At 37.3% G+C, this 25564-nt stretch overlaps 1 protein-coding gene across 6 annotated transcripts in view; it reads right to left on the reverse strand.

The window, feature by feature from the left end:
• CSMD3 (CUB and Sushi multiple domains 3) overlaps nucleotides 1-25564 on the reverse strand; it is a 710416-nt gene that overhangs the window by 345891 nt on the left and 338961 nt on the right. For all 6 annotated transcript variants that reach the window (XM_040546910.1, XM_040546915.1, XM_040546914.1 and 3 more), the window contains 2 exons: nucleotides 18934-19037; nucleotides 14124-14236 (listed from right to left, as the gene is read on the reverse strand). In XM_040546910.1, the coding sequence (XP_040402844.1) occupies nucleotides 14124-14236; nucleotides 18934-19037 (217 nt within the window). The remainder of the gene's footprint in view (nucleotides 1-14123; nucleotides 14237-18933; nucleotides 19038-25564) is intronic.

Raw genomic sequence — 25564 nt, forward strand, 5'->3', positions numbered from 1 at the left:
CTTCTCTGTTTCTCACACTGCCCCATCAGCAAGTAGACTAGGGTAGGCAAAAAGCTGGGAGGGGACACAGCCAAGACATCTGATACAAACTAACCACAGGGATATTCCAAACCATAAGACATGGTGCTCCGTAATAAAAGCAGGGGAGGAAGAAAGGAGGAGGCAGTGGGGCCTTGGAGTAATGGTGTTTCTCTTCCCAAGTAACTGTTAAGTGTGCTGAAGCACTGCTTTCCTGGAAATGGCTGAACATCTGCCTGCCAATGGGAAGTAGTTCCTTGTTTCGCTTTGCTTGCACACACAGCGATTGCTTCGCTTATTGACCTCTCATTTTCTCAGCCCATGAGTTTTCTCCCTTTTACTCTTCTGACTCTCTCCCCCATCCCACTGTGTGGGAATTGGGTGAATGGCTGTGTGGGGCTTAGCTGCCTACCAGGGTTAAACCACAATAACTGGGCAAACCTGAAGAACCTAGAGTTTTATAGCTCACAAGAGATGTGTCTGGAAATATGTTACAGAAAATGCCAGCCAAGAGCAAACCAAAATAAAATGCCAAGAAATATAAATTACAGTCTATTCTAATACAACACAATTAACAGATGTTTCTCAGAACATGAAAATACATGGTGAATGGGCACTGCTGATGTAGTAGTTTTACAGCATAACAGCACTTACATAAATTAATTATTGATGGATTGGGTTATTAAAAAAGAACACTCTCATGGCATAACACTTGGCAATATGGCAAACTCATAAGTCCAAGAAAGAGAACTGCAGGACTCTGGTTATACTGATTCTTCATCTGGAAATATTTTGAGAAACTCCATTCATACACACATTTTAAATTTAAATTCTGTTTTACACATAGTACCTAACTGCTTGTAGCCATCATACATACTAAAGTATGCAAAATTAAACATGTTTCTTTACTCTCCATCCAAGCAAGTAAAATACATTTCTAGCTCTCTGTTCCATGAAATGCCAAGAGCTGAAGAAATTTATCAATAACTATATCATGATGTTACCTCAGTAGATAGCTGGAAGCCTTGCTTCTGTCACCCTTTCATAGGCTGCCTTAGCAGGAAATGCATGTGAACATTTTGAAAGGAGACATCTCCAGAGGCTGTCACATGCAGTCCCTTCACCATTTCAAGAAACACACCACAACCATAAGGGAGACATTCAACCACTTGATTTGAATAAGTGTAATAAAAGGAGACTAATCAGGTATATTACATTCTCACTGTTGCAAAATATGAAAAGGAAAGCACCAGGACTGAACTAAGAGTTCTTTGCTAGCAGCAGACAGTACTGAGGTGAATTCATACAGACATAAATAAGACTTACTAAATATAGGCACAGAACCTGGAATTAATGGAACTTCTTAAAGTTCTTCAGCTTCTAATTGCTACTCTATTATGCTGGGGTTTCAGATTCTACCCTGTGCCCAGCAGGATTTTTCCAAACGCATGAATCGTTTTACTACCTGTCTGTGGGGTCACACTACCAGCTACAAAGTCCAGAAATGTTCACAAGAAAAAAATAAATAAATTTCCACAAATGAACAAGCATCTTTAAATATAATTTCACCCCAAAAAGGTAAATATTTCTATCTTGTAACATATATGTTTTATACATAAGGCAATTGAACTGAATGTAATTGAATACACATTGAATTGCTGAGCGGGATAAGTCAGACTAATTGTCATTTAGCTTGGTGTCCTGGCTCAAGCAGTAACTAATACTAAACAACATAGCAAAAGATGACCTTTCCAAATAGAATGTACTCATTAATGCTCAGCAGACTAATGTCAGGACAGAGAAAGTCCTCCCCCTCTACCTTATAAGTAGTATTAGAAATCAAACCTTTGTGAATGTTTTTCATTATATATTGTAAAGCAGTTAGAGTAACCTACAGTTATACTGAACAAAATTAAAATGTCATGGGAGTTGTCTTCAAATAATAATTTCTCTGCCCAGCTCTCCAATGACATGAGGAAAGTTGTAGAAAAGGATCATAAATTGTCTCATGATCAAATCTCATGCAATTTATAATCTGTCTCTATATAAAGCATAAAATAGTAAAGTATATGGTTTTAAACATTTATAAATTATAGATTATATACTAATATTTGAGTTTTCCTTGGATTATAAGTATACAAATGTGTTTAAATACACATGCACATAGTCAAGTAGCTTCATAGTCCTGACTAAGAGTGGACAGCATGTTGTCAGAACAACATCAATCTTTTCATTGAAACCCAAATGCAAAACATTTTCAGACAGTAAATTTCCTATCAGCAGAACACAGAAACTTTTCTAATAATAAATTGTAGTGGGTTTATGTGGCAAGGTTTTGGTAGCATGAGGCTGCAGGGGTGGCTTCTGTGAGAAAAATCCAGAAGCTGCCCCATGTTAGATAAGGGCCAGTTTCAGCAGGCTCCAGAAGGACCCGCTGCTGGCCAGAGCCAAGCCAATAAGTGATGTTGTTTGTGCCTCTGTGAGAGCAGGGAAAAAAACACGACCACCACCACCACAAACAACAAAAAAAAAAAAACAGCTGCACAATAGTAGCTGGGAGAGAAGCGTGAGAAACAGCCCTGCAGACACCAAAGTCAGTGCAGAAGGAGGACAGGAGGTGCTCCAGACATGGAGCAAAAGTTCCCCTGCGGCCTGTGGAAAGGTCCCTGGTGGAGCAGGCTGTCCCCCTGCAGCCCATGGGTCCCACATGGAGCAGATCTCCACGCTGCAGCCCATGGAGAAGCCCCCGGTGGAGAAGGTGGATGTGGCCTGGAGGAGGCTGCGGCCCATGGAGAGCCCCCGCAGGAGCAGGCCCCGGGCCAGAGCTGCAGCCCGTGGAGAGGAGCCCACACAGGAGCAGGGGGTCTGGGGGGAGTTGCTGCCCGTGGGGGACCCATGCTGGAGCAGTTTGCTCCTGATGAATGGATCCTGCAGTACGAACCCATGGTGGAGCAGTTCTTGAAGAGCTGCTGCCAGTGGGCAGCCCACACAGGATCAGTTCAGGAAGGACGGCATCCCATGGGAGGGACCCCATGTGGAGCAGGGGCAGAGAGGGACCATGAAGGAGTGGCAGAGACAAAGTGCTACAGACTGACCGCAGCTCCCATTCCCCTTTTCCCCTGCACCGCTCAGGGGAAGGAGGTAGTAGAGTGTGGACGGGGGAAGGTGTTTTTGTTTTGTTTTCTTTGTTTCTTACTTCTCTAGCTTGTTAGTAATAGGCAATAAAATTCTCTAATCTTCCTACAGTGAGTCTGTTTTGCCTGTGACGATAATGGTTGAGTGATCTCCCTGTCCTTATCTCAAACCTTGAGCCCTTTCCATCGTATTTTCATCCCCTTTCCCTTTGAGGAGGGGGAATGAGAGAGGAGAAGTGCTTCAGCATTCTGATCATCCTTTGTGGCCCTCCTCTGGACTAGCTTTAACAGGTCCATATCTTTCTTGTGCTGGGGGCCCCAGACCTGAATGCAGCACTCCAGATAGGGCCTCACAAGGGCAGAGTAGAAGGGGAAAATCACCTCCCTCAGCCTGCTGACCATGCCTCTGTTGATGCAGCCCAGGATGCAGTTGGCCTTCTGGGCCGCAAGCACATAACCACTGGCTCATGTCAAACTTTTCATCCATTGAACATCCAAGTCCTTTTCTGCAGGGCTGCTCACAATGAGCTCTTCACCCATTCTGTACTCATGTCTGGGATTGCCCTGCCCCAGGTGCAACACCTTGCACTTGGATTTGTTGAACCTCATTAGGTTTCTGTGGGCCCCCTTCTCAAGCTTGTCCAGGTCCCTTTGGATGGCATCCCTTCCTTCTGCAGTACCAGCTGCACCAGTTAGCTTGGTGTTGCCTGCATACTTGCTGAGGGTTCACTCAATCCCACTGTCTATGTCACTGTTAAAGACATTAAACAACACTGGTCCCAAGACAGTCCCCTGAAGGACACTATTTGTCATGGGCCTCCACTTGAACATAGAACCATTGACCACAACTCTCTGTCTCCCTTCAAATCCATCTCTCTCCACTACAGTGTTCAGGATGTTGTGTGAGACACTTCCAGGGTTTAGAGAAGTCCAGATAGATGACATCAGCCAGTCTTCCCTTGTGAACTAACATATGGATAAAAAAGATATCCACAAAGTAGCATGGCTTTTCTAAAGGAAGGTCCTGTGTTACAAGCCTCCAAAGGCTTTCAGAGAGATTAGAAGGCACAGAGATGCGAGAAATCCAGTTTAAGTAAAATATTTGCACTTTCAAAGGGCATTTGCAGAAGTACCTTATGACAAGTTCTTACAGAGACTAGAATTTCTGTCTTAGGAGCAGGCTTGATGAATGCTTGTTTAAAATATATTTAACAGATGGTAGCAGTAAAATGGTTGCTTCCTCTGGAGTAAAGAAGTCAAATAATGGACTTCTGTATTATGCATAGTGTTTGACGTTATCCATATTATTATCCATATATGACGTTATTTATGTTATCCATAAATATTCTGGAAAGAAGATGATTAATGAGATGACCAAGTTTGCTGATAGTATTAGCTTATGCAGAGTAGCACTGTTGACAACCACCTGTGAAGAAATAATGGTCCTGTGAAACTGAGTAAGCAGTGATATGGTAGACTAAGTACAGTCTATTCTACAAAAAGAATCAAAAGGCATCAGATGAAGCTAGTAAAACCAACATGAACAAAAAGGTACTACTGCACTGTAACCTCTCCAGCATAAAAAATTTGGAATACTAAGAGTGTGCATGGGCTTAAGATGAAAAATAGACAACTCCTGGATGAAAAAGCATTCAAGAGCTACTTATTATAAATTGACTAGACTTAGGAAGCCTCTGTACCACAAACTGTTGGAGCCTAGGAAGTAATTCCAAAGAAGCAACATTATATCATTACTTGTTCTCTTTTCCATAAGCAGTACTTGGATAAAAGGATATTTAGTATGACTTTGTACAACTGTTCTTACGTATTTTATAATGTAGGGATTACAAACAGGAGCTCTGATACTTTATGTCCAATACACTGAGATAAATAGATTAATAAAACATTTGGATAATACCGACAGAGTAGGTCTCCACTGAAAAAACTTGCTGTGAGACTTGTGAGCTACCAAGCAGGAAGAGCAAAGAGTAAAGTAACGCATGCTGGCAAAAAGTTAGCCAGGAAGATGTCCCAGTTTTCTGTACTGGATATCATTTTGCTTAATATATTCAAGAGAGATGCGAAACAGGAATGAGATTGAATTGCAACACTTGTGAATAACACACTTTCAGCAAAAATTGAATCAGGTACAAAAAAAAGTTGTGTTATATTTGTGAAGTATCTATGAGTTAGTAGAGTTACACTAAAAGTGTAAAGTACTAATTTTTTGTGACTATACTGCAGTATCTGTATTTGAGTATTTAAACTATTCATGAGACTTAGAAAGTTTAAAATCAATTGTATTCAATTAGCACAGAGATTTTAGCCATTAATGTGAAACTCTGCTCGTCATTCGTTCTGCAGAATACAGTTAGGATGCACAAGGAATAGGATGGAGGGTATTAGAATTTGATTAAATAAATCATTGGTACAACTCCATCTAGTTAACACACCACAAAACACATACAATCACATGACAACAAACAGGGGAGAGTGGATACAAAGGCAATAGAAATTATCTAAAGAGTGGAAACAACACAAGAGAACAACAACTGAAACGAGTAAGACTGAACAGTTCGGAAACAAGAGGTTTGGCATGGATTTAATTCCTGATTTTGAAGTGCAGAAAGTACAACTGTTTCACTTCCTACTTCATCATTAAACAAGGATGAGGTAGTATTTAACAAAGTTTTGTAAAACACAAAACTACAAAATGAAACTGACCACACAATCTCACTGAGTTTAGTAACTTACATTTAGAAAATAGTCTAAAATAATATGAACAAAAATAATTAAAGCTGTATTTTTTGTAGAACAGACATGAAGAGACAGGCTACTCTCATAACTTGCAGAAATCAGATGAGACATTTCTAAAGCCCATATTATTGTAAATGTATCTTGCTTTTCACGTCTGAAATATGTGTTTGCAAACATAGTTAGAGGACTAACACTGTATTAAGCTGTCTACCTAATGCAGACTATTCAGTGTTCTGTCATGAACAGAAAAGCAAGTGCTGTTGGGCAGTTAATCCTGGAAAAACATCTGTGACAAAAACAAAAGAAAACCCATACGCAGATGTCTGCAACTTGGTGTTTACTGCTATGAAAACAAGATGAAATGTGGATGACAAATTCCAGAAGGCTACCCCAAGCTACAACAGTACCCCAAGCACTGAGGCACAGAAGCCATGCAGGCAAGCAGAATGAAAGTTATGCTTTAAAAAGAAAGAAATCTTCTTAAATACTGAGTGTCAGAGTGTAAATCCCAACCCTAGAATTAGATCATCTATGCAGAAAAATGAATAAGGAAATCTACTTCACTTTAAATTCACTTTTTTACCTCAGTCTTATCTAGCTTGACATCTTAGACAAGCCTATTGTAAACCTTATCATTACACTCCAGTCTAAGTAACCTTTATTTTCTTATACAATTAAATTTATAGTATCTCTGATATATCTCAAAACTAAAAAAAAAAAAAAGAATTTGTGCAGATAAAAGATAAAAGGCAGAGATATGAAAAGATCCTACTTGATTCAAGAGTTTTTATTAGTGTGAGGTCAGTTACCTTGAGAAAAATAAAACAAACAAATACATAAATAAATAAAAATTTAAAAATCCCTCACATCTGACCACTGCTCAGAACCTGAGGGTGTGGTATAACGACCTGATAGAACTAGACTACCCTGAGGGTTAAATATGCATTTTTTTATTTCAGCCCTAAGAGGATAGTGTCCTATGCATGAGAGGAATAACAGAAGCTCAGCTTATGCACACTATGCTAATGCAGGATGGTTTTGAATATGTTCACATGACTTTGATTTCATTCCTTAAAATATTTTTTCCTATGAACTATCACTGTGATTATTTATTTTATTCTGAACTTCCACAAATTCTATGGTTAAAAGTGTCTTTGGAAAAAGTGGATAAAACATATAACTAGTAAAAAAATAAAAAATAAAATAAAATCAGATATACCCAAAGTTATAAAAGGAAGCTGTTTTGAATGAAAGATACTGCAGTTAAAGAGTTGTTACACAAAATTTTCCAAGATCTATTAGTACTCTATTGCTATATTTTCATTCAGTTTTTCAGAAATGAAATAAAGTCATGTTTCTTCAAAAATCACATGATCTTACAAAAAATTGGACTATTTTCTAGTCTTTGAAAGCTATGCCACAGTTTTATGAGTATGTCTGTTTTTGTATAGATACTTTTTCCTCAATTCTAGATGTACAACTTTTAGTTCCAGTGTTAAATATGTTGGAAACTGCCTGTTTCTCCATTTTTATTCTGATGGAAACTTCCTTCCTCTTCAACATGGCTTTAGGAAGAGCTACTGTGATTAAATGGCATCACAGAATTGCAGAATCATAGAATCACTTGGGTTGGAAGGGACCTTAAGATCATCTAACTCCAACACCCCTGCCATAGACAGGGATGCCACCCAATAGATCAGGTTGACCAAGGCTCCATCCAGCCTGGCCTAGAACACCTCCAGGGACGGGGAATCCACAACTTCTCTGGGCAACCAGTGCCAGTGCCTCACTACCCTTACAGTGAAGAACTTCCTCCTAATGTCTAGTCTAAATCTATCCTCTTTTAGTTTAAGACAATTCCCTCTTGTCCTATCACTGTCTAACCAAGTAGACTCCATCTTTTTTACAAAATCCCTTTAAGTACTGAAAGGCTGCAATGAGGTCTCCCTGGAGCCTTCTCTTCTCCAGGCTGAACATCCCCAGCTCTCTCAAGCCTTTCTTCATAGGAGAGGTGCTCTAGCCATCTAATCATCTTTGTAGCCCTCCTCTGGATTCCTTCTAACAGGTCCACATCTTTCTTGTGCTGGGGGCCTGAAACCTGGATGCAGTACTCCAGGTGGGGCCTCACAAGGGCAGAGTAGATGGGCACAATCACTTCCCTCAACCTGCTGGTCACACCTCTTTTGATGCAGCCCATGATGCAACTGGACTTTTGGGCTGCAAGCATGCACTGCTGGCTCACGTCAAGCCTTTCATCCATCAGAACCCCCAAGTCCTTTTCTGCTCTCAATGAGTTCTTCTCCCAGTCTGTACTCCTGTCTGGGATTGCCCCAGCCTAGTTGCAGCACCTTGCCCTTGGACTTGTTGAACCTCATGCAGTTCACATGGGCCTACTTCTCCAGCCTGTCCAAGTCCCTTTGAACAGCATCTCTTCCTTGTTTGGTACCAAATGTACCGCTCAGCTTGGTGTCATCCGCAAACTTGCACTCAATCCCACCGTCTATGTCATTGATGAAGATACTGAAAAGCACCGGTCCCAAGACAGACCCCTGAGGGACACCGCTCATCACCAGTCTCTACCTGGACACACAACCATTGACCACTACTCTCTGGGTGTGGCCATTGAGCCAATTCAACCAGATTGTCCACCCTTCAATTCCATAACTTTCCAATTTGGAAATCAGGATGTAGTGTGGTATCGTGTCAAAGGCCTTACAGAAGATAACATCGGTCAGTCTTCCCTTGTTGACTGATGCAGTCACTCCATCATAGAAGGCCACCAGATTGGTCAGGCACGATTTACCCTCAGTGAAGCCAAGCTAGCTGTCCCAGATCACCTACTTGTCCTGCATGTGCCTTAACATTGCTTCCAGGAGGATTCGTTCCATGATCTTGCCATGTGTAGAGGTGAGGCTCACCAGTCTGTTGTTCCCCAGGTCTTCCTTTCTACCCTTTTTAAAAACTGGAGTGATGTTTCCCTTTTTCCAGTCACCGGGGACTTCACCTGACTGCCAAGACTTTTCAAGAATGATGGAGAGAGGCTTGGCAACTACATCAGCCAATTCCCTCAGGACCCTGGGATGCATGTCATCAGGTCCCATAGACTTGTAGTTGTTAAATTGCATCAAAAGGTTCCAAAGTTGCTCTTTGCTTACAGTGGGAGGGAATCTGCTCCCCCAGCCCCACCTAGAGGTTTGGAGACTTAAGAAGTGTGGGAAGCTTTACCACTAGTGAAGAACGAGAAAAATATGTTGTTAAGTACCTCTGCCTTCTCCATGTCTGTTGTTACCAGTCCTCCATCTTCATTTGTTAGAGGCGATACACTCTCCCTAGTCTTTCTTTTGCAGCCAATGTACCTGTAGAACCCCTTCTTGTTATTCTTCACATCCCTCATAAAGTTTACTTCTGTCGGTGCCTTGGCTTTCCTGATCCCATCCGTGCACATCCGAACAGTGTTTCTGTACTCTTCCCAGAGCATGTGTCCCTGTTTCCACCATCTGTGCATTTCCGTCTTTTGCCTAAGTTTGACCAGCAGATCCTTATTCAACCATGCATGTTTCCTACCTTCCCTGAATCATTTATTACATATGGGAATAGAGAGCTCTTGCGCTCCACGGAAAATATATTTAAAGAGTTGGCAGCTCTGATCAGATCCTCAGTCCCTAAGGACCATGTCCCATGGGATCTCACCCACTAATTCTTCGAACAGGTGGAAGCTGGCTCTTCTGAAGTTCAGGGTCCTGAATTTGCTCTTAGCCAGGCCCATTTCCCTCGAGATCACAAACTCAGCCACGGCATGGTCACTGCAACCCAGGCTTCCTCCAGTCTTAAACTCTTAAAGAGCTCTTCTGCATTGGTGAGCACCAGGTCCGGTAACGCTTCTCCTCTGGTTGGTTTGTCTAATACCTGGAAGAGGAAGTAGTCCTCAATGGACTCCGGGAGTCTCCTTGATTGCTTATTGTGTGCTGTGTAGCCTTCCCAGCAAACATCTGTGTGGTTGAAATCCCCCAGGAGGATGAGAGCCTGTGAGCACAATGCTACCTGTAGTCGGAGCAAGAAGGCCTCATCAACAGGCTCCTCTTGATCAGGTGACTTGTAGTAGACCCCAACCACACAATCTCCTTTGTTGGTCTGGTCCTTAATTTTTAGCCACAGGCTCTCAACCTGCTCTTGTCTGTTTCTCAGAGGGAATTCTTCATAATCTTTCAATTTCTTAACATAGAGGGGAACCCCCCCACCCTTCCTTACTGCCTGTCTCTCCTGTAAAGATCGTAGCCCTCCATTCCAATATTCCAGCTGTGTGATTCGTCCCACCATGTTTCCGTGATAGCAATTAGATCAAAGTTTTTTAATTGCACTGTGGCTTCCAACTCCTCCTGCTTGTTTCCCATGCTGTGGGCCGCGCCGTCTTTTTAGAGGTGTCCTTCCTAATTCCTATGGGGCAATTCACAGGTGTTCCCCTGCTGTTTAAAATATTTCCATTCAGGGGTTCTTTTGAGTCACTTACAGGTGCATCCCCTTCCCCCACAGAATCTAGTTTAAAGCCCTCTTAACGAGTCTGGCCAGCTTGCTGCCCTTTTCCTGAAATTGCATAATTTCCTGAAATATTGAATGATGTAAACTATTCATTTAACTTGCCAATAATAATCATTAATTTGTAGTTTTCTTTCATAACAGTGATTTGGAAAGCCTAAAAATATTTACTTGTTTTATTTGGTAATAGTATTAGCATAATAGTCAAAACTCATATATAATGGAAGGACTATGATTGTCATGGAATCGTGAAAATTATGACTTTGAAATAATGAACTTACAATTTCAGAATGCTAAATATTCCATACTTTCACATAAACTACAAAATCAACGCCAGCATTTTAAACACAAAAACACATTACACAACAGCAAGAGAACAGAAAAATAGAAAAAAATATCTCTATAATGAATCTGGGCTTGTGTTTCTCTCCCGCCCATTTCTGATATTTATTATTTACCTAAGGAGGTGTTTTTTGTAGTTGTTGGTGGTGATTGTTTGTTTTTTAGTGGGATACTTGAATATGAATTAAAAAAAAAAAAAAAAAGCCAAAAGAAACCACCAACACACATTTACTTTAAAACATTACTCTTTCTTAAATGTTTTAATCTCTATTTCATTTTTCAAAGATTCTAATGAGATCTAGGTATTAAAAGCATAAAATGACTACATACACGTCTTAATTTAGAAAAGGTCAAAGATGATTATTTCATGAATACTTTCTGGATTCTCTCAAATGGCAGATAGGCAAACGAGAACAAACTGTCTTTCTGTAATAACATGAATTTCAAAGAATTCTTCAGCTGAAAATCTGTATTAGAGAATGCAGAAGTACTCAAGAACTTACTTTTGTATTTTTCATCATTAAAAACAGTATCATACATTCCATATTATTACAGTCAGAAAGGATTTGACTTTCTATTTCGCATCCTAGGTAAGTGCGAAAGGACCATTTTGGAGGACAGTGAGTAAAAAGCACTGGGTAATGACATTCCACAACTCTTTGTTCCTCCTCTCATATTCTACACAGGACTTGGAACAATTTATATTCTTGAAAATCCTCCCAGACTCAGACATAAATATCAATTGGATGGAAAAATGTCTCGAATATCAAAATGAATTTTGATGGCACGAGGCAGGCACATCTCTGCTACCTCTGAAGTTAGTTGAGTTTCAAGATTCACAGAAGCAGATATTTAGGCATCAAGACATTTCAGTGGGAAATTATTCTGGCTATTAGTGAGTACATTATCAAGTAATTAGCTCCAACAGAAACAAGATTGTAGAGTGAAGTAACAGAAGATATAGTGTCAATATAATCTATAAAATTTCACTCTGTTTTTGTGTTTTTACTTTGGACAAGCTTTATTAGGACCTGCAGACTAAATGCAGCTATTATATATCATGAATGTTATTCAAGTGCATTCTGTGAACTGCCTCAAAGAAATCTACCTGGTGCCTTTCAAGATTGCTCCATCGTGAAAAGTTAAGCAAGGGGAGTGATTAGAAGATTCACTTCAAACCAAATTGCTGGATCTAATCTAAAATGCTAATGTATTTGTACCTCTTATGTAAGCAGAATCTTACAAGATCTAAATATATAATATATAAAAATAGATACAGTATTAGCTATAGTTAAGGTGTCTGCGTGTGTAGTGGAAATTGTGAGACAGAAGGAGCCAAGCTCTAGGAACGTTATTTCATCTAGTCCATTAAAGAGAAATACAAGCAAATTGGGCATGCGTTCTTAATAATTTATATAGTCATTTAAACTAAAACGTCCTTCAACCCTGAAACTTAGAAAAAAAGTTTTGTTAAGTAGTTGCAAACATTTTTGAAAGTCTTTGCAATTTTATTTATTTATTTATTAGTACAGAAGGCAGTGATACGTCATATGCTTGAACGAATCTCTGATTTGGCTTTCAATTCATAACTTCAAAAATTTCTGTAATTGCAAAACTGCTTCTTGTCTGTTACATGTTATATTATCTGTTTCAATTTCTCTATTCAGAGTCTACCATCACTATCAGAAAGGACTTCAAAAATATTTTATGTAAGGGAACATTGGCTGTTTCTTGGCATCTTTAATGAAACACCTTCTCAACAATAAATGCAAAGGAAACTGATACAAAAATCTTACCCTGTAGATTAAAAAACAACAACAACAACAAAAACAAAGAAAAAACAACATCTATTTGGTGAAAGCTTGGTGCATTCACATGCTATTTAGTTACCTAGTATAAAGTATCAGCGTAAGAAAATAGATAAATACAGACTCAGTGTTTAAGTGTACATGCAATTAAAATTGATTATATGGAGATGAAATTGAGAATAGTCACCATTACTGTCCCCCTCTACATACTCATATTCAATTAATTTTATTTTTGCAAAATGAGTGTTTATAAGAATTAAAAATAGCTCATGAATAAAACAAGATATAGTACACATTTTAAGACACTAAACAATAATCCTTTGCCCCCTGAAAACTAAAATTGCTGCAAGTAAAACTAATTTTATTTAAAAAAAAAATCAAGTAAATAAAGTCGAGAAGTACTGGAGCTCTGCAAAATATTTCAAGCTCTGATACATAAAGATTCCATTTCCATTTTGTTATGGTTCAAGGTTTTTTCATGTTAACAACAATACATGCCAACAGCCAAAATAAGCTTGTGGACATAAAGAAAGAGCAACTCATATTTTACAGGTTGACTTCCAATATGCCTATCCATTCCATCTGTCATTCTCATTCTTTTGATGTACCTAGCTTCCCCCCTGTTCCTTAACCTCCTGCTTCTCATAATTCCATTCCTGTCACAGAATGATGAACCTCAGTCCTTCTCCCTGTTCTCCAAATTATTCATAAATTATTGTTGTTTATTTGGTTCAGCTTCTGACTTTTCTGTCTTCCCTTATGGAGAATAATTATCACACTATTGCTTTTTGGCAGCAGGAAAGGACCATGTAACTTTAAAATTTGTTTCAAGAAACACATGCAACTATGTCAAATTTGATATTAAAATAATAAACGTAACTATTCTATAATAATTCAGAAGTGTTCAGGTATGTTATTCTTATGTTTTTGGCTTATTCTGCTGTTCATGATATATGAAAATTATTCATTTTCCCACAAGAATTAAATAGCAACAGCTGTTTAATGTTTTGTGTTAAAGATCCCTCACTTCTTTAAAACAATATGGAACAACACTATTAGGTCATTTTTTCTTTGTCTTGTCCCAAAACTCTTAAGTAATTCCAATTTCTGGCTTCTGTTTTTTTTTTTTTTTTTCCCTACTGTAGTAGGCATAATGAATGTTTCAAAAACACATAGGTATTATGTGCTTTATTTGTGCATTTAGCATTAAATAGTCATATCATCATTTCATTTTTATCTTTTCAACATGAAATAACACAAAAATGTTAATCTATATGCCAAAACTTCAGTTGCTGTTATAACATATTTAATAAAAAGTAAATAAAAAGCAATTTCATGTGACATAAGACTTTTAAAGAGAGAAAAAGTATTGTTTTTTGTATATTTGTCCACTTAATTTGCATTTTCTTGTTTTGAAAACCAACAGAACTGGGAACAGAATGAAGATAAAAAAGAAAAATATGAAATAAAAACATTTCAAAATATTAATTTTGGTATACACTTAAAACTGCATCTAATAATACATTGTTACCTTTGTAATTAACCTTGAAACCGATTGAGCCCACACTTTCATCCGTTTGAAGATGCAACCACATCTGATTACTCATGCTCACAATTAGGTCTGGTACAAAGCTCCCAGTTAACCTACAGACAGAAAACAAACAAACAAACAAACAAAAACGGATGTAAAAGCCAAGAAGGAAACCTTAATAACAGTCTCAAAGGACTTCCACCATACCAGTAGCAATCGAGTAACAATTACAATAAAAAATATGTTAAGTATTAAATAACCAGATTATTTTTTGCTTTTTGTAAGTTTAGACCCAAGATAGAAGGAATTTAAGTAACTAATTTTTATGGACTTTTTTTTTTTTAATTCATCATGGTCAGTTCACACCAAGTGAGCCAATACAATCCTCAATGATCCAATGACTACAGATTTGATAGTTTTAAAGTTCGAATTTCAATGCAATTCTAAATGTGTATCCTCTTTGCTGAATGGCATAGTGTAATAGTAAAAAGGACATATTCTGAAACTTGCAGTTTGATGTTTTCAAAAAATTTTGCCTGAAATTTGGTAAAATTTTATCAGCTAAAACAGAATGTTGAAAAGTAGCAATACATTTTCCATTCCTGTAAAACGAATCACAAGTACAAGACTGTATAAGAGTGAAAACTGTTTCTTTTTTTTTTTCCCAGTTCTAATCATTTTTAAAACTAGCTGAAACTTAAAATGGACTATTTAAAATATATCTTGCAGTTAATTTTACTTCTCCCCTCTGATCTTTTTTAGTTTGCTTCTTTATAAAATGCTCTGCTGTAGGAGGAACTCCTGTCAAATCCCACATCTGTGTTCACAGATGGAGCTACTACAAAGACTCTTGCCAGAATCAAACAAGTAACTGCATGGCCAAAATGATGTACTAACTGCTCATTCCCACACTAAGGGAAAGTGGTTTCAGACTTTGCCAAATTGAAAGATTAACAGGATGTTACTCAGAAACAACACTGTTGTAACAGCTAGCAGAGTTTTGTAACTGTCAATGGTGACTGACAGCAGACTTGGTGAATATTAAGACCATTGGGCATATTAATCTCTTTGTTGTGTCAGACAGAATTCCTATTACAAAAAACAAAAAACAAAAAACTATTATTTCTATTTTCTGAAGTAAATTATAAATGCATATTTTTTAATATGCATTTATTTTATAAATCATATTTTTCAATGAAATAGTACATGGGGTAAAAATACAATTTGTAAATGCATTTTCTGAAAATAATCAAAAAAGAGAACACAGAAATCACTTGTCCTTGCTTTTACATCAGTATTTTAAGTTACACATTTTGAAAAATAGTTGTCAAACTCTTAACGGCTATAAATTCCTATAGCTCTTCATCATCAACTGAGCTGCTAATAAGCAGAGAAACTTCTCAATGAGGGAACGACTTTCTGCAAGACAGGTGTGAGTGTCTGAGACAGGCATCTAAGTAAACACAGCTTGAACAGAAAAGGTGCGTTCAGAAAAGCATTACAGTAATAAACGTTCAAGTAACGATCTCTTTTTAGTAAAAGGATACAACTTGGACTTTCCTTTTTTTTTTTTTTTTTTTTTTTTTTTTTTTTTTTTTTGGGGGGGGGGGCAGATGTAGAGTTTTAATGGCATTTTATACATAGGATGTCTCCTGCCCTTCATCTCTGATTCCAGAGAGACATAGGTTATCTGTTATTTCTGCACCTGCAAGACCTGTGAAGTATCCTACAGAGTTCTGTTTTAAGTGCTTAGTGATCCCTGTACAATATTTGGGAAGATTTTGGGGGCCATCGGTAAGATCAATAAGCTCAACTTTGATAGTTCTGATCACAGAATAACCAGTGAGCAATCCACTAGCAAATGAAAACAATACATGTGACTGAATGACTGATTTTACACTGCTATTTAATATTAATATATATATATATATATATATCTAACTAACTGGGGGGCTTTCTGCCTTCTACAGGATCCTCATAGTAATTATTCTTAAAAAAATATTTCTCTAGTTATCTACAGAACAGATTCACTTACATGTTAATACTTGCCGATTCTAAATAACTCTTTAATAAAATAAAATTATTTAGAATTCCTTTGTATGGATTACAAGTTTAATTCTGCAACTCCATCATTTTTCCCCAACATGGGTCTCATCATCAGACATACTTCTATAAAATATCATTAATGAAATAAAATTGGACCTTTAATTAAATAAAATTTACTACATTCATCAAAATTTAAAATATTTTTGTACTGTGACTCATTGTGTTAATTTAATTTAAATATCAATACTTCAGTTAAATGCTAGTAAGATTTGGTGAATTGCTGCTTAGTAAAAATGTTTTCCACCTGAGATGATAGTCAATATTGTTTAGGCATCTAAGAATAGAGCTTAGTAGTCTAAGACTATGTCAAATTGAATTATAGCACTTTAAGAAATATATTTTGATGGCTTGGTTCTGTTACCCTGTTTATAAAATAGAAATTACAGTAGTTCCCCACTTCTCAAAATTATTGTTAATAACAACTAGCACATCTAAAATCCTATGAAGAAACTTTACACTATCCTAAAGAATTTGCTCCTGAAATGCCTGTCCAAATACTGGTCTCCTTATGACATTGAAGGAACAGAAAAAGTACAGAAATCAATAAAAAATGGAAGGTCAGATGGTTTATTTTCTGAAGGATAAAAGGGAATTCATGATGAAAATCTGTAAATCCTGAAACAAATGTATTTTCTGCTCAAAGTTTTGTGATGAACAATATTAATTAGATGAAATTAGGAAAGAAAAAATGAAGGTAAACTGGCTCCTGAATATTCAAAACAAACAATTTTTTGTTGTGTAAAGCTACAAAATATACAAATAGTTTGAATAAATTTCCATTAGATATACTGCAAGGGCTGTCACTCTAAGGAATCCTACAGTTATCATTCTTTTATTATTATTATTATTATTATTATTATTATTACTAAATACATTTTGTAGTAAACATCTAGCACACCTGCTTCTGTTACGTGACCTGCTGTTTCAGCTTTTAACTTGTTTGAAATTCATCTATAGAACTGATGAACATAAGGTACTGACTGAGAGGTCAGTTTATTGAAAAATAAGAAATAAATATTATTTAGAATCACAGAATCACAGAATTCAAGGGGTTGGAAGGGACCTCGAAAGATCATCGGGTCCAACCCCCCTGCCAAAGCAGGTTCCTTAGAGCAGGCTGCCCAGGTGGGCCTTGAATATCTCCAGAGAAGGAGATTCCACAACCTCCCTGGGCAGCCTGTTCCAGGGCTCCGTCACCCTCACCATGAAGAAGTTCTTTCTCACGTTGGTGCGGAACTTCCTGTGCTCTATCTTATGGCCATTACCCCTTGTCCTGTCCACACAAACCACTGAAAAGAGATTGGCCAAATCCCTCTGTCTCCCACACCTCAGGTATTTATACACATTGAAGAGATCCCCCCTCAGTCTTCTTTTCTCCAGGCTGAACAAACCCAGGTCTCTCAGCCTTTCCCCATAGGGAAGATGCTCCAGGCCCCGTATCATCTTTGTGGCCCTCCGATGGACTCTTTCCAGGAGATCCCTGTCTTTTTTGTACCGGGGAGCCCAGAACTGGACACAGTTGACCAGGCCAGAGTAGAGGGGGAGGATCACCCCCTTTGACCTGCTGGCCACGCTCCTTTTAATGCACGCCAGGATCCCATTGGCCCTCTTGGCCACGAGGGCACACTGCTGGCTCATGGGCAACCTGTCGTCCACCAGGACCCCCGAGTCCCTCTCCTCAGAGCTCCTCTCCAGCAGGTCGTCCCCCAGCCTGTACTGATATGTTGGGTTGTTCCTTCCCAGGTGCAGGACTCTACACTTGCTCTTATTAAACCTCATTTGGTTTCTTCCTGCACATCTTTCCAGCCTGTCCAGGTCTCGCTGAATGGCAGCACAGCCTTCTGGCTTGTCAGCCACTCCTCCCAGCTTTGTGTCATCGGCGTACTTGCTGAGGGCAGACACTATTCCCTCATCAAGGTCGTCGATGAAGATGTTGAACAAGACCAGACCCAGCACCGACCCCTGGGGAACACCGCTAGTCACAGGTCTCCAGCCGGACTCTGCGCCACTGATCACCACCCTCTGAGCCCGGCCAGTCAGCCAGTTCTCAACCCACCTTACTGTCCACTGCTCTATCCCACACTTTCTCAGCTTTGCTATCAGGATGTCATGGGAGACAGTATCAAAAGCCTTGCTAAAGTCAAGGTAGATGACATCTACTGCTCTCCCCCCATCTACCCAGCTGGTGATGCCATCATAGAAGGCTACGAGGTTGGTCGAGTGAGTGTTCTGGACTGAACACAACCCCTGTTCCCCTGGGCCGCTCAGGTGGAAGACACAGAAGAGGGTGGATGGTAGGGAAGGTGTTTTTGGTTTGTATTAGTTTCTCACTGTTCTTGTCTGTTAGCAATAGGCAATCAATGATATTAATCTCCCTGCATTGAGCTTGCTTTGCCCATGATGGTAATTGGTGAGCAATCTCCCTGTCCATATCTCAACCCTTATGCCCTTTTTTATGATATTTTCTCCCCCTCTTAGTTTCAGGACAGCCAGTGAGAAAACAGCTGTGGTAGAGTTTAGCTGTCAATCAAGGTGAAACCACCAAATGTACTTAACCACCACGCCACCTTCAATCACTTTTCAGAATCTCAGTAAAATTATTTTTTATTGGGATTCAACTGACTGTAATCACTATTAACTCTCATCAAAATTCACATTAATGATATTCTGTAATGTATATAAACTGTAAATACAAAAGACTTACACTTGAAGCACAGTTTTAGGATCACCCACTTCTCCTCCATCACCAATTGTCAGTGTGTCATAGCCGATCTCCAGATCAAATTCTTCAAAATTTATCTGTATGACCTAGGAAATAAAATAAGCAAATGTATTTTAAAAATACAGAAATGACCTGAGAAATGCCTGTAAATAAACTTTTCAGCACTATAAGAAAAAGACGATTTCAAATTAGTAATTTTATTTAACTTTAGAATATCTTACAATAAATTATTGCAATTAACCCAGGCTTACTTAATGAAATGCAAAATTATAATAATTTTAAGGTATCATCTCTGGTATCACTCTGCTGACCTCCTCAAAGTACTGTCATTTCACTTATTTATGCAGTTGTTACATATTTAATACAATACTGAATAATTGCATTACATTTTGATTAAGATATAGTCAAAGGGCAACATAATTAATTGTATTTCGTGCAATACAGTTGTCTTCAAATAGCAACTGAATAATTGCACTTTGTTGAATAAATGCAGTAAAGGTGCAGAACATAATTTATACCTGACATCTGGCTCAAGCGGCATAATGCTGGATCAAAGGTATAAACCAATTTTTAATGAAAAATGCAACCTTCAGGAGCACAATTTTATTTTATATCCTGTAATCTAAACTTCAATATGCATATTTAATGCTTGAAGGATGAAAATTTCAGCTCTATTTAAAGAATACAATGAGTATTTCAATTAGAGCAAAATTCAACCATATTGTTAGAAAAGAAACATATTTCTACACCTATCTATTAAGCATACATACTCTTTCTTTATGAAAATAACAAAAGTTCCGCAAATATTCATATATACAAAAATGACAGAAGGCCTACGTACAATAATTTTTAATACTCATGTCTATAATAAATGGTCTTTAATTATTGTTATAAGTGTGAACTAAGAATGTACTTGAGGTGTGGAAGTAATTTTGATGGATAACTATTGAGTCATTGACAGCTCATGCTACTGCTATGTTACACTGGGGTTCTAATAAGTGTTTGAAAAAGGACATATTTTTATGATCTTTCTGAAAATATATTTTAAATCACCTGTTACTTTTCTTGGCCCCAAAATATTATGAGAAATAACAATAGAATTGGGAAAGAATATATGGAAGTGGAAGACAAAAGCTAGTACAGGCAAGTTGGAGAAACTGATGTATGTTGCAAGGAATGTAACATGTTCCAAAGGAAGGAGGAACTCTTTTCCTTACATCTGTAAATAGGAGCATATGTACAGTGAGGAAGTGTACACAGTTTACTCAACGTATTCACATATGCAAACATGCATGTTTATGTGTATGCATGTGTGTTATACCCCATGAAATATAGTGAGCTACAGATAGTTAAGCACCAGATGGAGGGGAAAAGGAAAATTGAGTAGACATTTAGCTGCTTTATTCTGATTGAGTAAAGTAGACAAAATCTTCCTAACATAAAAACAATATTCTGGATAGCTTGTATTTTTCTAAGAATTTAAAGCTTGCCATAAGAATTTAAACTGAAATCCATAACTAGATTTAAGGTCGATACATATCTCATTTATTTTTTATTTAAAAAAAAAAAAAGTCTTAATTTCTAGCCCATATTTAAATTATGTTCAATTATATGTACTGTTACATCAGAAGAGGACAAAAGCTAAACGACAACATGGGAGTTTTGGGACAAATAATGTTAGTATTGAAATCAATTTGAACATATATATTTTGCTTATTAATAGTCAAATAGATTTGCCTATCAATATCAAGACATGCTATATGTGTTCCCTATGCCATAAGGGAACAAGAAATCTAAGATATAAAGAAAAAAAATGTATAATTGATTCATCCAGCTAAATCCTCATCCTGTGTTCCACTAAAGATAAAAAGACCTAATCTCACTATCATGTATTTCTAGGTAAATGCAACAGTAAACAGTAACTGATTTTTAAAAATTTAATATCCTAACAGATAATTCATATTCATTGGATACAGCCACATTTATGGAAAGCCTCCATCTTTCTGTAACTGAATTACTTGACTTTAAGTGTCAGAATGCTAAAACAGCTTTTCATTAGAAGAATTAACAATACTTAATACTTGGCATATTTCACTGGAAAGGAGAGGACTGAGGATGAGGAAAAATATAAGATGTTCCTTTGCAAGAGTTTCATGGGTTTACTTAGGGCTGAAACAAATATATTTCTTTATCGATGACATTACAGTTCAAAATATTTTATTTATTTCAGTGGAAAAAAGTATGATTTCTCCCATTATTTAATAACGTTGCTCAGAAATAAAGAAGTAAGAGAAACTCCATGAAAATCTTCTGGCTGGTAAGGAATTATGATGGAATATGAAAAAATAACTGTGGTTTTTGTTTGTTTGTTTGTTTGTTTGTTTGTTTCCAAATCACAGGTTTCAGCTTGAGTCTACATGTCTCCGGTGAATCCCTGAGTTATTTACTTACTAGATTATTGGCTGTTCTCATGTAATCTCTCATTCTTTTGCAATCTGACACTCTTTTCTGAGATAAAGAATGCTTTTATTTTCACTCAAAATGGATATACAGGAAAAAAAAAGTTTATTTCTTGCTTTTCTTGCATTAAATTCTTTCAGAAGAGCCTGTTTTATTAGAAGATTTGTAACCCACTCTATTTGTAACTCACCTAAAACTGCCATAACAGGAAAGGTACAAATTTGAAAAGTGTACCTGTATAGAGCCATACATGCATTTCTGGGATTTCATGCTGTGCTGTTCCTTTTTGACATGCCAAGTACACAATATACAATATAAAATGTAATTGAAATCTTTGCAAGTGTGTCTGAATGGCAAGAAAATAAATACTCTGAGCAATAAGACATATCCTTAGAGTCCTTGTTTTACAATGTATGATTTAGTTTGATCAGACCCCGAGATGATCAGAGCTGGCATTGTACTGATTATTCCCTTCAGAATACTGAGCAGGTATTTTGATGATAGCATATAGAGTTGAGGATGGTGAATCCTTTCAAAATAAAAACTGAGGTTTAGGTAAGATAACTGAATAACATAAATCTTTGTAGTAAACACACCTGAAAAGGTGATAGATCTGTAAATGGCAGACCGAAGTTAGGTGGCATCCTTGAATTAATTTAACATGAGAGTAATACAAGGTAATTCTAGATTTTAGTCTGCTATTATTTATGAGGATAAATAAATACTTCAGAAAAAAACTGTGCTGATTTATTACTATATTCTCCATATTTTTAAACAAGATCAGCATTACTAAATTGTGCCTTTGATCTAGGTACTACGTAGACAGCAATCAGAGGCACAGGGACTGATGTTCTTCATATATAAATTCAAGTAAAGTATTTTTCTCCAATTTTTCAGAGCAATGTGGAAGCAGTATTAATGGAAATGAGATATGGCCTGAAAAAGGTTGCAGGCCCCTGCAGGAGCAGGCCCCGGGCCGGAGCTGCAGCCTGTGGAGAGGAGCCCACACAGGAGCAGGGGATCTGGGGGGAGCTGCCGCCTGTGGGGGACCTGTGCTGGAGCAGATTGTTCCTGGGGGATGGACCCCGTGGTACGGAGCCATGTGGGAGCAGTTCTTGAGTAACTGCTGTCTCTGGGAAGTCTAGACACTGGAGCAGGGGAAGAGGACAGCCACAAAGAGATGAAGCATTATGGGCAGACTGTAACACCCATTCACAGTTCTCCTGTGCCACTCAGGGGAGGAGGTGGAAGTGCATGGATGCGGGGGGAAGGTGTTTAGAGTTTTCTTTTTGTTCTCACTGCTCTAGTCTGTTATCAGTGAGTGATATTGAATTATATGTATACATGAATTACATTAATCTCCCTTACACTGAGTCTGTTTTGTTCATGACAGTAACTGGGAGGTGAACTCCCTGTCCTTATCTCAACCTGTGAGCTTTCCTTTCATCGTATTTTCTCCCATTCTGTTGAGGAAGGGGAGTTGAGAGAGTAGCATGGTGGACCTTAGTTATCCATTGAAAAGCACCACACTATCCTGATACAGACTAATTATATTTTGAATTTTATTTCAGATTAGTTTATTCCAGGATATTATTAACCATGTTTTTAGAGACTACTACCAAGGAAAAAATGAATTATTTTACGTTCCTCCAAATATATAAAACCAACAAATTTATATAAAAATGCATATACTGAGCTGTGCACTCCTTATTCACTAAAATAAAGAGAAAAAGTAGCTAAATGGAAGGCAATATTCTTTCTCCATGCTGGACTGCTTTTGCTGTTTACAAACCCAGCAGCAATAAACAATTTATAATTCATAGATTCACAGAATCATTTCGGTTTGAAAAGACCTTCACGATCATCAAGTCCAACTGTTAACCTAGCACTTCCAAGTCAATCACTAAACCATGTCCTTAAGCACTACATCCACATGTCTTTTGAATACCTCCAGGGATGGTGACTCAACTACTTCTCTGGGCACCCTGTTCCAAAGTCTCACAAACCTTTCAGTGAAGAAATTTTTCCTAATATCCAACTTAAATCACCCCTGGCACAATTTGATGCCATTTCTTCTTAGCCTATCATTTGTTGCTTGGGAAAAGAGTCCAAATCTGACCCCAACTGGCATTAATTGTTGAATTAAATTTATAAACCCCAAAACAAATAACAAAAAGATGGTAATACTAATGATAACTATCAAAAATATAAAGAAAAAAAACTATCTGAAAATTATGATGTTAAACTTTATTCTCCAATAATTTTTTAAGCACTCTTCCAAAGGAAAAATGCACAGATCTAATGTCTAAAACACTTCAGTAGACCTATCACATTTTTTGCCTTGGAATACAACATCCTTTGGAACCCACTCATTGGGCAAAAACTAGTTTGCTACTCAGACTCAGAAGTAACACATCAGAAGACTTTTCTTGAAAGTTAATGTCTAAATTTAGACCTTCCCACAGTTCTTCTGAAGGAGAACATGCTTACATGGATGTGTTCCAGACAGCAATCTTTCCAGACAATTGTTCGATATTGTCTAGTTCCTAATGGAACTAGCTCCTCAAAGATTTTTTCAAGAAAATTAGTATTTCAGATGGAAAAAAAAAAATATATATATATATATAAATGTTTTTAAATTTTAAAACATATGAAGCAAAATGGTGTGTAACAGAAGTTTATGTGCATCAGAACTGCTTCTGAAGGGGAAGTGTAAAGATTTAAAGTTGTATGTATTTCCATATGTGCATCTGTTATCCTAAAGCTTCCAATGCAAATGTAACTCTAAAAATATTTTTGGATATGTAGTAATATTTTCACTCCATAAAATCTGTCATTTTTACCAGTAAAATAAGTATGAAGATATTTCTAAAAATGGTACAAATCTCTTCTCCTCAGAAGAGTACTTAAAAATTAAGCTAAGATATAGCTTAAATAAGCTGTATCTTAAGACAATATTAAGAAATGAATTTGAAATAAAATATCCTGCCAAGAATACAATATAATTACACACAATTTTGCTGCATACTGCACATAATTGAATGATTCAAAATATCCAGGAGCTGCTAGCAGCTGTGTAGCATAATAATTTCATTTGCTCTTCGGTAGCTACCTGCTACATGAGCAAAACGTAACCCAAAATGAAAGTCTAAATATTAAGCACTTCTGTCCTTTTATTTATTTATTTTCAACATCAGAGGGGAAGAGAAAAGGGGGAAAAAAGGAGACAGAAAATTTGGAGATTTATAAAACATTACAGGAAAAGGTTACTCCTTCCGGAAGACAAATACTCACTAGCTCATCCTACCACATTGCTGAGTCAATTTGTTAGCAATAGGACTCAACTGCAGGCATCTACAGTGCAAACATCAGTATTTGGTGTAGGTTTATTCATAACCAGTGAAAATATGTGTAGAGTGTAATCTATTTCACCAGAAGGCAGGTAACACACACTAGATCGAGCATAGTCTAGAAGTACCTATTTCTCTTTCTTGAATATAAAGTGAGACTAGGCATTTTCGAATGTGTACCTACACTGTGGACATCTAAAATGGAATTAACTTGCATAAATATATTAATGTAGTACCACCTAAGATGCAGTGAAGAAGCCAAAAGAAACACAAAACTGGCAGATACCAGAACTCTTTCGGGCAGGCTGATGGAGACCAGATAGGTTTATCCCGGAGTATTTTATGTTAGTGGTTGCCAGGAATTTCAACCCTCCAGACAGCAGATGAGTTCTGTTTGCAGAATGATACATAATGTCATTTATTTCTTATGGTTCTTTAAAAAGACATTTTGTTTTGAGTTGGTTTGGTTTCTTGGTTTTTGGTTTTAACTCCAATATTAATGATAAATTTAATTAATTTAATTTTCCATGGAGGCTAATCCTGCAATCAGTTATTTATAAAAATCCTTTAGTTATATTTGCTTTGGAGGTACAATCTTTGAAAACAAATGTGTAGTCCTTTCTCATTTGAGACCAAATACTATTAGAAAGTCTTACAAAGGAAGAATAGTACATTAAAACAACAGCATGAAAAGACTATACTCTCATTTTTTAATTGTATAGTTTTCTGTTTGCACAAAACTATAACTTCTATTGTGCCTGTGCACATTCACAACAGTGTTTCAGGGACTGATTAACCAGAGG

The sequence above is a fragment of the Cygnus olor genome, chromosome 2 (genome assembly GCF_009769625.2).
Source record: "Cygnus olor isolate bCygOlo1 chromosome 2, bCygOlo1.pri.v2, whole genome shotgun sequence".
Taxonomy (NCBI): Eukaryota; Metazoa; Chordata; class Aves; order Anseriformes; family Anatidae; genus Cygnus; species Cygnus olor.